General features: G+C 51.2%; 1 protein-coding gene and 1 long non-coding RNA gene across 6 annotated transcripts in view; one reads left to right on the top strand and one right to left on the bottom strand.

Annotated features, from left to right (window-relative positions):
* Positions 1 to 4,138: 4,138 nt before the first annotated feature.
* LOC119146864 lies at positions 4,139 to 9,498 on the bottom strand. 5 transcript variants are annotated; one of them, XR_005103871.1, is made up of 4 exons: positions 9,346 to 9,498; positions 8,297 to 8,532; positions 5,908 to 7,063; positions 4,139 to 4,520 (listed from the first exon to the last, which is right to left on the bottom strand). It is a non-coding gene; the product is annotated as an uncharacterized LOC119146864 (long non-coding RNA). The 5 variants fall into 5 exon arrangements; XR_005103872.1 differs by lacking the exon at positions 9,346 to 9,498 and adding an exon at positions 8,956 to 9,108; XR_005103874.1 differs by lacking the exon at positions 9,346 to 9,498 and having other exon boundaries at positions 5,908 to 6,152; positions 6,856 to 7,063; positions 8,297 to 8,830.
* A 98-nt stretch (positions 9,499 to 9,596) lies between these two features.
* Positions 9,597 to 11,978, top strand: part of ACVR2B (activin A receptor type 2B) — a 108,252-nt gene continuing 105,870 nt past the window's right edge. The window contains exon 1 of the mRNA XM_037385180.1: positions 9,597 to 10,014. Within this exon, the coding sequence (XP_037241077.1) occupies positions 9,963 to 10,014 (52 nt within the window). The 5' untranslated portion in view covers positions 9,597 to 9,962. The remainder of the gene's footprint in view (positions 10,015 to 11,978) is intronic.

The following is an 11,978-nucleotide window of genomic DNA, read 5'->3' as shown; positions in this document are numbered from 1 at the left end:
CTACACAGAACTGAGATTTCTTTGCAGTATTTCACACGTAAAAGCTCCACTCATGTGCAGTATTTCCTTGTCAAAGGCTGGATTTTTAATGCTCTAGAGTAACTAACTTCTGCAGCTTAGGCACACCTGTTTCTTAGCTTGCTTCTGTACCCCTACAATCCTAGGAGCTGCACATCAGCTAAATATGCTTGTGATAGCTTTTGCAATCTCCGTGATTGCAAACAGGGAATTGATACTGTGGCAGGTCTTCCCAAACACTGAAGTGCTGAATTCCATCGATTTCAGTGGCAGCCGGAGGAAATAGGAAAAGAAAGCTGGATAAAGCCTTCTGAGAGGCCCCCAGCACAATCAACAACACCTCAACAATTCCTGCATGATCTTTGCCTAACACCTTCCTGCAGTGACAATTCCACAACAGCCTGTGGGAATATCCCTGTGCAGAACTATTCATACACTAGGAAAGTTTTTCCTGCTCTTTTATCTATGTCTTTCCTGCTGGAGCTGAAGCCCATTACTCGCCCTACTTGCAGAAGGTACAAGGACCACCACGCCTCTTTGCACCAGCCTTGCATGTATTTGGCAACTCGTTTTGTCCTAGCTTGGTCCCCTCTTCAGACCTCACACTGCTCACAGCCCATCCTCAAAGGCACGCTTTCAACACCCCCCCATCATTCTTTTTGCACCTCTTTGGGCTTTTCCCAGCTGAGCTGTATCTTTCCTGAGGTGTGGAAATTGTTCTTGAGCCAAGACCCTGCCGCCGCCAAGTTGAACAGAAAGGTTGTCCCATGCCTTCTGCAGCGTGCCCCTCTGAACAGGCACCCCGCGCTGGGCTTTTGCAGCACTGGATTTCTGCTGCACTCGCAAGCATCACAGCCTTGGATCTTTTTCTGCACGGCAGCAGCCTGGCCAATTGTTCTTCATCTTGTATTTGAGAAATTGATTTTAACTCCCCTGCCAGAGAGTGCAACATTTTAATTACTTCTGTGGATAAAGCCCGTTGTTCCCATTCTGATCAGGACTTAAGAGATAAGTAAAGCAAAGCCTATCAGAGATCCTGCAGAAGCTTGAGCTGGAACCCAGGCCACCGGAATACCCCCAACCAGTACCTCTGCCATATGTCCTTCACCATTCTCATCCCTGTCCCATGCCGTCCTTGGTTTTTTTTTAATTCTTTTCCCTCCATTATTGAATTCTTTTCAAATCTGGTTAGTAGCCACTTGCAAACATTTAAACTATTGCAGGTGAATAATTAAGGGTCTGTGCACTATCCCACAGCACGGATAGGCCACACAGAAAGGGAAACAGGCTGGTTACTTGCTGATTATTGATAATTTCCCTGCTGCCAGATCCTGCTTTTCAGCACAAGTAAGTGGCATTTGGTGGCAAAAATAAAGGACAAGATCAGTGGCCTTTGGGAGCAAGAGAAGGTTGGGTGGATATGGGGCCAGGAAAGTCAAGACATGAAGTGCAGCATTCCTGCCAAAGTGTCCAATTTAGGGGACACCAAGGTAGCTATGAATAGATAAAAACTTGAGTCTGGCTATGAAAATATTTCTGTCTCGTTCTTCTGAAATCAATGGAGAGGCTCTGCCCATCCAGGAGCCCACAATACCCTGGCACCACAGCCTGCAGGCCTGGCTGCTCTCACTTGTGAATAGATCTGTCACTGACAATATGCCAAAATGTCCAAGAATTGAATGCCGGGGAACGCCGGGAAGGAAAGCAGGTCCCTCTCACAGGCATGACTGGCTGCAGCAGGACTCACCTGCATCTGTATTGGCAATGTGTCACTCCTGTCTCTCTACAAAATAGATGGACCAGTAGTCGGATTCCTAACAGAACAGTTTTTATACTTTGCACTTTTTATGACATGTAGTGTGTCCTATGCTATGAAGCTAAGGAGGCTGAGAAAAGGCATCAGGGCAGCTAGGCAAGAAGCAGTTGATAGGAGGTTGTACGACCAAGGTGGAAGGTCATGAAAGCCAGAAATTGCCTGGATGAGTCCACCAGAGAGCCCTTCAGCATGCCAACAACCTGCAGTGTAACTGGGAGGGCTGAGCCAAGAGAAGACCCCTGGAGCTGAGAAGCACATGCCAGAGATGGTCGTATGGGGAGCCCAGGACTTCAGCACGGGAATTCAGCCCCTGAGATATGGCTAAGCAGCCCAAGGGATGGAGTGAGGGTCATGCTGTGCAGCCAGAAATATGAGGAAGGGACAAATGAGTCGGTCTGTTTTGGCCCTGGCAGGTTGAAGAGAGACGATTTTCCAACAGGTAAAAGCTGGAGCAGACAGAAAAGGAGCAATCTGTCCCACACGTGCTCAGTACGGACCAAACTGCAGCAGGAAAGGCTGAGGATACCCAGGAGGGAAAATGTTCTGCATGTGAAACTCATGATGCCCTGAGAGCCTGGAGCACTGTGCAGGGCCCAGCACTGCAGGAAGAGGTTGGATGAGTATTTCCCAGGAATGACACAGGTTGAATGAACACTGCCAAAGGGAGGAGGATGGACTGGATGACACCAAAAGATCCCTTCCAACATTAGCTCCCAGCTTGCACGCTGCCAGCTGCCAGTGTGTGGGACATGTTTCCTTCAGGTGATCTACATCAGCATTTCCCCACAATGAGCAGCAGAGGCAGACAACTCATAGTGTAAAAAAACCCCTCTGGTCCCAATAAAGACAAAAGGAAAACCACCTTGCTAGTGATGTCCAATTCATTACTCAGCACCACATAACACAATAATATTGCACTTTAAAGCTTAGCGCGTCTGCCTTGCTCTATTTATACTGTGGTCTGGAGTGTTTATCACCTCCCGCTAATGGCAGTAGAGTATTTGCCACAAAAACTTAATTATTTGCCTTCTCTGAGAGGGTATTTTTCCTGATTAAAGCCTTCCTGAGAGCAAGGCAGGAAGCACTCAGCCCCACCGGGCATTCTTATACCCTAACCACTGAAATCTGGGACAATGGCCAATAATCTGGGACAAACTCTAAAAATACACCCAACCACTCCAGGACATATTTTATGGGTCCCTCCACACATGCCTTGAGTGCGTCAGGAGGCACAAGGCCACAGGTAAGAGCAGTGAACCCTATACACGCTGCGCTGCAGCCCAGCTGGCCGCGGGAGGGATGCACAGGCTCTTCTTAGGCACAGGCACTGCAGGGACACAGCACCTCCATAGGAACCTTCCCATTGTTAATGCTTAATTACAACCGGTTTGAAACCTTCCAAGTCTAGCTTTTTAAATAAAATACTGGAATTTAAAAGATGTTCTTCTGCCAACCAAACACCTGGGGAGGGAGGGAGGTGAGAGAGCTGGAGAGGTGACAAGCCTTGGCTCGAAGCTGCTGTGGCCACCACGTACACTTTAAAACACCAGCACTGCATCTTCAGGTCAAACACAGACAGCTGAAGACAACGTGGGTAAACAACTACTGCCTTCTTTTACAGAGGATGGTAACTCAAATGGATGGGGTTAGGGAACAGTCTATGGGCATTGACTGGAGATGGTGTTCTCTGCAGATTCAAGGGCTGTTGTACTCCCAGGCCCTTTCTGAGGCGCTGGAAAACCTCATGGGATCTGCTGGCAGCCACCCAAAAGACTGCAGCACTTCAGGCTGCCCTAGCCTGGTCCGGCACAGGGGAGGTGTAACACCCTGCCCCTCACCTGCCAACCCCAGCCGCTGTCAGCAATGCCGGCTGCTGCGCACAGCGGGTGGGCAGGTGTTCTTTCACCCTTCTCCTTGTCCATCTCACTTAGACGCTTTGTAGATCTGCTCTGTGCAAGCAAAACAATCTGATGATGGGACCCATATTTATTTACTTTGAGCATTGAATGGAAGGAGGACAGAGTGCTTTATGGGCATGGAGCAAGAGATTAATAGATTGCCATTACTGGAGGCTGTCACAGTCACCAGGATTGTCGCCATGAAGCTATTCTGGTGTTGCTACCACCAGTTTTGGAGCACATTTTCCTGACAGACATCCAGGCAATCTTAAATGTTTCAAGCAGAAGAGATTTTGCTGCTGTGGCACTTGGTAATCTCTTTGAATGGTTAAGTACCACCAGCTGGTAGAAACATCTTCCACCAAATTTAAGATACATTGATTTCCACTCACTGCAACACGCACTCTTGGAAGTTAGATAGATATTTATTTTTTTTATTAGCTAAGCATCACCAATGCTGTATTTGTATATTACAGGGAAATTGAGGGAGAGAGCTTGAAAACAGGTCATTAAAATCAATGTCTAAAGTTTGGTCCTGTAGTCCACTTACATAAATATTGTGCTGTTCCACTCCTGGCCACTGGCTTTTCCAACAGCTGGAGCATTTGTACCTGAGGTTCAGGGAAGTCTCTCTGCAAGCTGCGGGAGGAGCAGCACAGCTTGGTGCTTCAGGGGAGTTTGAATGCTGGTTTCTCATCACTAAAAAGCATAGTAGCACTCAAGGGCGTAAGACAAAGCCAGCGGCCACAGTAACCTTAAGTAGCGTGAATCTCACGTGAAGAAAATACCTGAAAGGAACATGAAACATCAGGCAGACCTTTAACGCTATGTCCTGGGTTAAAAAAAAGGTAGAAAATGTGGTCCTTTACCAATTAAGCATATATCATCATTGAATTAGTCATATGACATCCATCATGTTCCTTGTCTAAGCACAGATGTCTCCAACTCGAGTGTGGACGTGCTCTGGTACCCATTGAGCTGGCATGACCTGGCGGTATGGATTAGAGCCTGGATTCTCCTTTTTGGGGACGGGTAACATGCTGATGGTACAGCTACCGTCCAGCACCAACCATCCTTCAGAGCCTTCTTGCAATTAAGTTCCCCACCCAATAGGCCAGACAAGTTCTCCCAGATTTAAAGGGAAATAATCATATGACGACTCTGCTAGTTATAGCAGTAAAAAATAACAAGCTATGGCCCAGAAGTCCTAACAAAATCCACAGGAAAGTAAAGCGATGCTAAAGATCTAACCTGAGCAAAGCTTTGGCACACGGCTCTGACGCCGGCTGACACATGCCAGTTGCTGGTATTTACTCTTTAATCCAAATACAACTGAAAACCAAGGGAAAAGTTCCAGTTCTGGAGAATGGCAAAAGTGCTGGTGTATGGGCATCTTGGTAACATCCCTTTGCTTTGAATACTCCCCCCTCCTAATCTGTCAACATCTGACGCCGTGCTCTTTAGTCTGGAGCTAATAAAAGCTATCAAAAAATATCGTTTAGGGCCCGTTCTGTCTGCCGTATCACTCGCTATTTTTACTGGCTACACTGAAGCCAGACCGCAAAGGGCAAATTTGTCAACGTGGGTGGGCTTTTTTGGTGCGAAAACCAAGGGCTCGTACAGACAGTAGCAAAGACCATCTGCATCCACGTCTGGAAGTTCAGAAGGCTCTAATTTAAAGCTGCTTTCAAATATAGAAATTCCAGCGAAGTTAATTGTAGCTGCATCACGGAGAGGTGACAGCAGCGAGTCCTTAGAAAGCTGGGGAAGATTTAAATCTGTCTCAGGTCTGTTCCCGTTAAGAGTTAGGCAAAGCCACTGGGAGCAGTGTCAGGCTAATACTGGATATAAATCCTACTAGGAAATTCTGCAGGTGGGGTGCTGGCTGAACAGCAACAGCATTTCTTGAAAATAAGGATCAAGTTCTTTAGCAAAAGCACCTTTTCTCCACGTGAAGAACTGTGCAACATCTTTTTATTTTTATATTAATTGGCCTGTGCTTTTAAAAGCTTCCTAATTCTGCTCACAACCGAGAACTTAGCTTACCGTTATATTAAGAAACTGCTTCATAGTGTGGGTTGGTTATTACCGGGAAGTGCTTAATTACAATAAAATGCGTAGTTAAAGTGACAATTTATTTACTCAAGGTTATGAATATAAATTGGTTTTTCTTACCCATGTGTTTTGAAATGGGAAGGTAGAGGCTGGGATCCCAGGAGTTCCTTTACGCTGAGTGATTTCCTACAAGCAGCTTTAGGGACCGGTAGGGAAACTGCAGCCTGCAAACCAGCTTGCTGTCTTGGGGCTGCAGTGCACGTTCCTCACCTGTTGCAAGTAATGCAAGTTCTGCTTAAGAAGGCTGGAAATGGGTCCCCTTAATTGCACCAGAGCTCCGTAACCTGCAACAAACCGAGGCCGAGCTGCAAAATAAATCCATTAGTGAATATCTGAAGAGATAAAGGAAATGTTGGGCCCCCTTCCCCCAGTATTTTCCATGTTTTATAACACCTGTCAGTATAAATTTCCATTCGCTGAAGAAATTGCATTTCACGAGAGCTACAATAGGATTTTAAGATAAATGACATGCGAGCACTGCAGTTTTGTACAGGCTTAAGTGATCCAAGTATCTTTATCACATGCGGGGTATCAAAATACATGAATTTGACTTGTTACAACAGTCACACGAGAAAGATTGAGTGTCATATGAGACCGCAAAGCATAAAACCATCTTAGCTAAAATTTATTTTAGTGCAGGAGGTTTTTCTAACTGTTAAGTATAATTATTTAAAAATGGTCTGAGCCGTGCAGCTCAGGCAACTGGAAACAGAAAGAAGCTCTTGAAAACGCTGCTTGTGAGGGCACTTCTTGCAAGCAGCGCTTGCTATTAACATTTGCTACCTTCGTTCATTGCTATTTCCAAAATTCTTGGAGGCTGACAAAGTTTTTAAGTGTCATCTTGCTAAGGCTGTAACATTATCTCCAGTGACAACACTCACTCCTGGGCTTTTATGTTGCAAGTAGAGAAAACATTTTAGCTTTTCAGCAGGGTAAACATCTGCCTGTGAAACAATGTAAGCAAGACGGACTGCAATTTAATAAATGAAAATTCAAGGTATCGTTTACCTCTGGGCGAAAATCACCCTGAGTCCAGCTCCCTGTGGGTTTCTGTTTGCAGCATTGCCTGCACCGTGAAGCAGCACGCTGTCCAAGTGCAAAAGGCCACACCATGCCTGTCTTACTGGGTGGCTTCAGGACAACATCCGAAGCGCTCTGGGCCCGTTTCCTCAAAAGCGATGACAGCCCTGTGATAAATGTGCTGCCAGGTCCCTGCCTGTAAAGCATGAAGTCAGGTACTGTCAAACGGGGCTTTTCATAGCGCAGCAATTAAAAATAGGAACAACGTTCGCCAGGGAGCGTTTCAGTCTGGGCAGGGACACAGCCCCAGTGATGGCCAACGTTAGCCACGCTGCCCGCTCCCGGGGGTAATATTTTCTTGGTATGAACTAAATGTCTTGTTTCAGCTACTGATGGGGACGCCCGTACACTGAAACACTGTGGTCATATTTTATCCCCCCATATATTTCTCTGTACTTCAGCCACTCGGTAGCTGTTTAAGAATTTATTCCTTGAATGAAATAAGAAGAAATATTGATGCCTTATTTGCTTTTGAATGAAGGAAGCAGCCTTATACAAAATGTTGACCCATTATTTGTCCTTGAGGCTTCAAACACATCCCGAGCTGCTGTGGCCCACGGCCAGGTGTCACCAACAAGTGACACTTCCTTCTCCTTCCATCACTGTGCTGCACTCCCTTTTGCACCCTCATGGACTTCTCCGTGACTTGTCCCACCAGCATGCAGCGACAAAATCAGTCCTGGCTGTCACCAGATTAAACAAAAACAAACCAACCCTACTTCTGAGCGCTTGTTTCTGGATAAATAGGGATCATCCCTAACCCCCACCTTTGACAGACACGTCTCCTCAGCGCCCACCCTTGGTTTGACTAGCTGGATGACAATACCCACCATGCTGCTTCTGTGCTACAGACCTGCCCAGCATTAGCTCTTTGTGGGCTTGTTTTTGCTGCTTTTTGCTCCAAAAAATTTTTTCCTGAGCTTTTTATTGTAGCTTTACCCATTGCATTGCCCATCGGTGTGCGCGTTAGCTGCAGCTTTCCCCCCAAGAGTACCGTGTTTAAAGTCGCAACCGCTATATTCCCGCCAGTGTGTTCCTTACAGCAAACATATGAATGAGCTATGATACCATGAATGATACTATTAATCAGTTTATTGCAACTGCACCTAGGAATCCCATTCACAGTTAAGACCTTGTTACACAAGTGCTACACGTATATAAAAAAAGTCTCCAGCTTCAAAGAGGTTACAAGCCCTTATAAAAGCCACCTGAAGTTTCCTGTGAACCTCTTACCGTAAAAAAAATAATATATGTATTTATTCTGGGAAAAAAAATGCTGCTCAAACTTTTAGAAGAATGATTCCTATTTAGTCTTATCTCCCTCCAGAGTTAAAAAAGCAAATTATTTTAGCAATGTTTTCAGCCTTACCCCCACCGGGCAGAAGGCAGGGAGCTAAGCTGGGGCTCAGCACCCTGTGCAGCTCGGCTGTGCCACGGCCCCTTCTTCCGATGGACCTCGCAGACCCAAATCCTGGGGAACGACCCAACTCCGGCACCTTCCCCTCCGCCTCCTTCCCCTCCAGATTGCTCCGGTGCTCCCTAACGCCGTGCTATTTAGCGATTATCATTAAAATAAATTGCGGAGAGCGTTCCATTCCTGTAATCCTGGCAATAGAGAAAACCTCGTTAACACGGAAAGTGACGGCGGAGGTGCCCCCTCAGCCCCGGGCACTGTCCCCGAGCAACCGCTCCTGCCACCCCTGGGGGTCAGGGCACTATTCTGGGTGCAGGGTCCCCGGGGCAGCCCCCCGCCCCCCCCGCCTGGAGCTGTTGGAGACGGGCTCTTTTTTCTGCAAGGACACGGTTTATTCCGACGCCCCGGGGGGGTCACGCCGCTAGCTCCTCCGGCCAGGCGGCGGGTGCGGGGGGTTCCCGGCGGCCGCCCCCTTCCCCCGGGGGTCGCCCCGCGCCCCCTCCCGCCCCCCACGCCGCAGGCTCCCCGCGGGGCGCGGCCTGACGGACAGCGCCGCTGCCCACTCAGCGGCCGCGGAGCCCCCGCGCGCCCCGCCCCCTCCAGCCGCTTTGTACCGAACATCCGGGTTTCCCCCGCTGGCTCCGCGCTGGCTTCTCCCTTTTTTTAGAAGCCATTTTGGACTCGGTTCAGGTTTTTTTAATTATTAAAAAAAAAACCAAACCAACAACAAACCACGCGCGCGCACAAAAACCCCAACCTCCCCTTCTCCCCCCCCCCCCCTTTTTTTTTAATTTATTTTTTCCGCTTTGTGTTGTTTGTTTGGTTTTATTCCCCTCCCCGGTAGATGGCAATTCCCGACCCAGCCCCTGCTCCCGCCGCCCCCTCGCCCCGCGATGCCGCGGCCCCCCGCCGCCGGCCCGCCGCCAGCCCCCCGCCCCGCTGCGCGCCCCCTCCGCGGGCTCTTGCCTGGCGCCCCGCAGCCGCGCTGGGTGCGGGGTCCGTACCCTCGCCAAGTTTCGCTGCGGCCGCCGCCGCCCCGGGAGCTGCCGGCGCCGGGAGCGCGTGTGCGTTGCGCGGGGGAGCGCGGGGTGTGTGCGGGTGTGTGTGTGGGGGGGGGGGGGAGCTGCGCGTGCATTGCACGGGGCTGCGCGTGCATTGCGGAGAAGGGAGGGGGGGCGGGCTGATTGTGCGCGCACGCGGGCGTGTGCGCTCGCCCCTGCTGCTGGGGGAGCCGGAGGGGCTGGGTTGGGAGGAGGAGGAGGAGGAGGAGGAGGAGGAGGAGGGGGAGTCGGTGTGTGGTGCACGCCGCGCTCCCAGCACAAAAGCCCAGGGAAAGAAACTCTTGGAAAGCTCGGAGCAAACGCCGGGGCCAGGCAGGAGCAGGTCGAACCGTCCGGGGCTGTTCCTCTCCACTGGATACCTTTTGCAACTGCGGAGGAATTAAATCCGATTTATTTTTTTTTTTCAGGATTTTTTTCTTCTTTTTTCTTTTTAAGAGAGAGAGAGAGGGCAGAGCCTCGCTTCTCCCCCCTTCTTTCACTCTCTCTCGATCTTTTTATTTTTATTTTTGTTTCCCTTGGGGACAGAGGGGCACACGAGGAAAGGAAAAAAGTAAAGGAATATGATTGCTTCGTGGCTGACTTTCGCCTTGCTTTGTGGAACTTTCTGTGCAGGTAAGTGCATTTCGGCGTGTTTACCTCCCGCTCGGGCTTACGGTCGCCTCTTCAAATGCAGAATTGAATGGGCCGTGCAATTATACTTGCAGCCACCCTCCAAACCAGCGCAGAGCAACCAGCGAGCCTGCAAACTGGGGAATAACCCCACCGCTGCGAGCTGCTTCGTTTGCTTTATTATTATTATTTTGCTTTTTACCCCCTCACCCTCGTTTTCTCCCTGCTCGCAGGACGAGCCTTCCCGTGCTGCTTTTTGTTCCCTTCAGGCAGCCTGTGGGAATTAATGGCAATGTAAACACGGCGCGATATCGAGGAAACTTTACAAAAATGGGCATTTACTTCTGGGCGGGTGCTGCGGGAGTGGGGTGGGGGGGTTGCTGAGGGGGGGAGAGAAGTTGGGAGCAGCGGGAGGAGACCTGGGGGTTGCTCCGAACATGGTGCGGAGCCGCGCAGGTAGTGGCCATGTGTGCGCTCAGCTCCTGGCGGGCTGTGGATCCCGGGGGGGTGGAGGGGACCCCTTCCACCCCGAGAGGGACCCCCGCGGTTCCCCCCCTCAGCCCCCCCGGGACGCCGTGGTCCCGTCGGGGTCTGACCGTTAGCAGGAAAGGAGCCGTTCGGGGCTGGCTGGCGCTGCGGGGAGCCGGGAGAAAGTTGGGGAAAAAAGGGGGTGTGCGGGGTGGGGGAGGGGGTCTGGGGGAGCATCCCCCGGGAGATGGCTTTTGTGGCGGGGGTGTGTTTGTGTTTTCTGTGGTCTTCATGCCGTTTATATCACGGAACGGGGCTAGCCCCCAAACTTCAGCCGCAGCCTGCGGGTGCGCGTTTGGCCGGGGGAACCGGGGGGGAAGTTACCCGGGAGCCCGGGCACGGCCGGGGGCACCGGGCAGCGCTGCGTGGGCGGGGGCTCGCCGTGGGGTGCCCCATCCCGCAGCCCTCGGGGTACGTGTCAGAGCTCCTGTGCCCCTCTCCAGCACTGAAAACGCGGGCACGCTCGAAATCCCCACGCTCCCCACTTTCCCTCCTTGTTTTTTCTTTTTTAATTAATATTATCCCCCCCCCCCATTCCTTTTTATTATTGCTGGGTGTACGGGGCGGCAGCAGTGTTGCCCCCCCACTCGCTTGGTCACCAAGACCCCCTTGACTCCCCTCTGCGGGGGGCTAAGCCCGCCGCCCCGGCGCTGGGCTGTAACTTGTTACGTTCCCTCCATTTCCCAGCTCGGGGAAGGGGGGAGGACGGCCCGGGGGGTGGGGGGTGGGGGGGGCGCCTGGTTGTAGCCGCGGAGCTTCCCGGGGGCAGGGTGTGGGAGGCAGCGATGCTGCAGCCGAGCCCGCTCCCCGCTCGGCGACGGGCAGCCCGGGGAGTCCCCGTGGGCTCGGCCATCGCGGCTTCATTGTATTGCAAAGCGGGGGGAAGGGGGGGGGCGGGGGGGTTCCCCGCGGGGGTGTGTGTCCCCCCGCCCCGGGGAAGGGGCTGCCCGGTGGGGGGAGCGGGCGGCGGAGCCGGCCCCGGGGCGCTCCTGCAGCCGGGCTTCCTTTGTTCCGAGTGCCCATTAAATATGCACTGCCACCGCCTGCCTTTGGCATCATCAACAGTGCCATCGCTTCGTTATTTTTATTATTTTTTAAGTCACACCGCAAGCGTGAGGCCGGGTCGCGGGGGGGAGGGGGGGGCGGCGATGAAAGGGGAGCGGGCAATAAGAAACGATAATTAAAAAAAAAGAAATTGATGGTGAGCAAAGCCAGCTTAGGCTTTTTGATCTGATGGCTGGGACACTTGTACGCAGCTTTGTTTCCATGTGTTGGGAAGGGGGTTGTGCGGGCTTGTATTTACATAGCAGTGCTGAGGGGGAGCAGGTATTTTGGAAGGAGGGTGGGGGGGGTGGTGTGTGTCTGGGGCTCTGTATGTGCCATCAACATTCGTGGTGCTCGGCGTTGCTATCATCACAACAGCTCTCTTGGCTGGAAAA

This window comes from Falco rusticolus, chromosome 4 (genome assembly GCF_015220075.1).
Source record: "Falco rusticolus isolate bFalRus1 chromosome 4, bFalRus1.pri, whole genome shotgun sequence".
Classification (NCBI taxonomy): Eukaryota; Metazoa; Chordata; class Aves; order Falconiformes; family Falconidae; genus Falco; species Falco rusticolus.
This window is presented reverse-complemented; position numbering and strand designations above follow the sequence as displayed.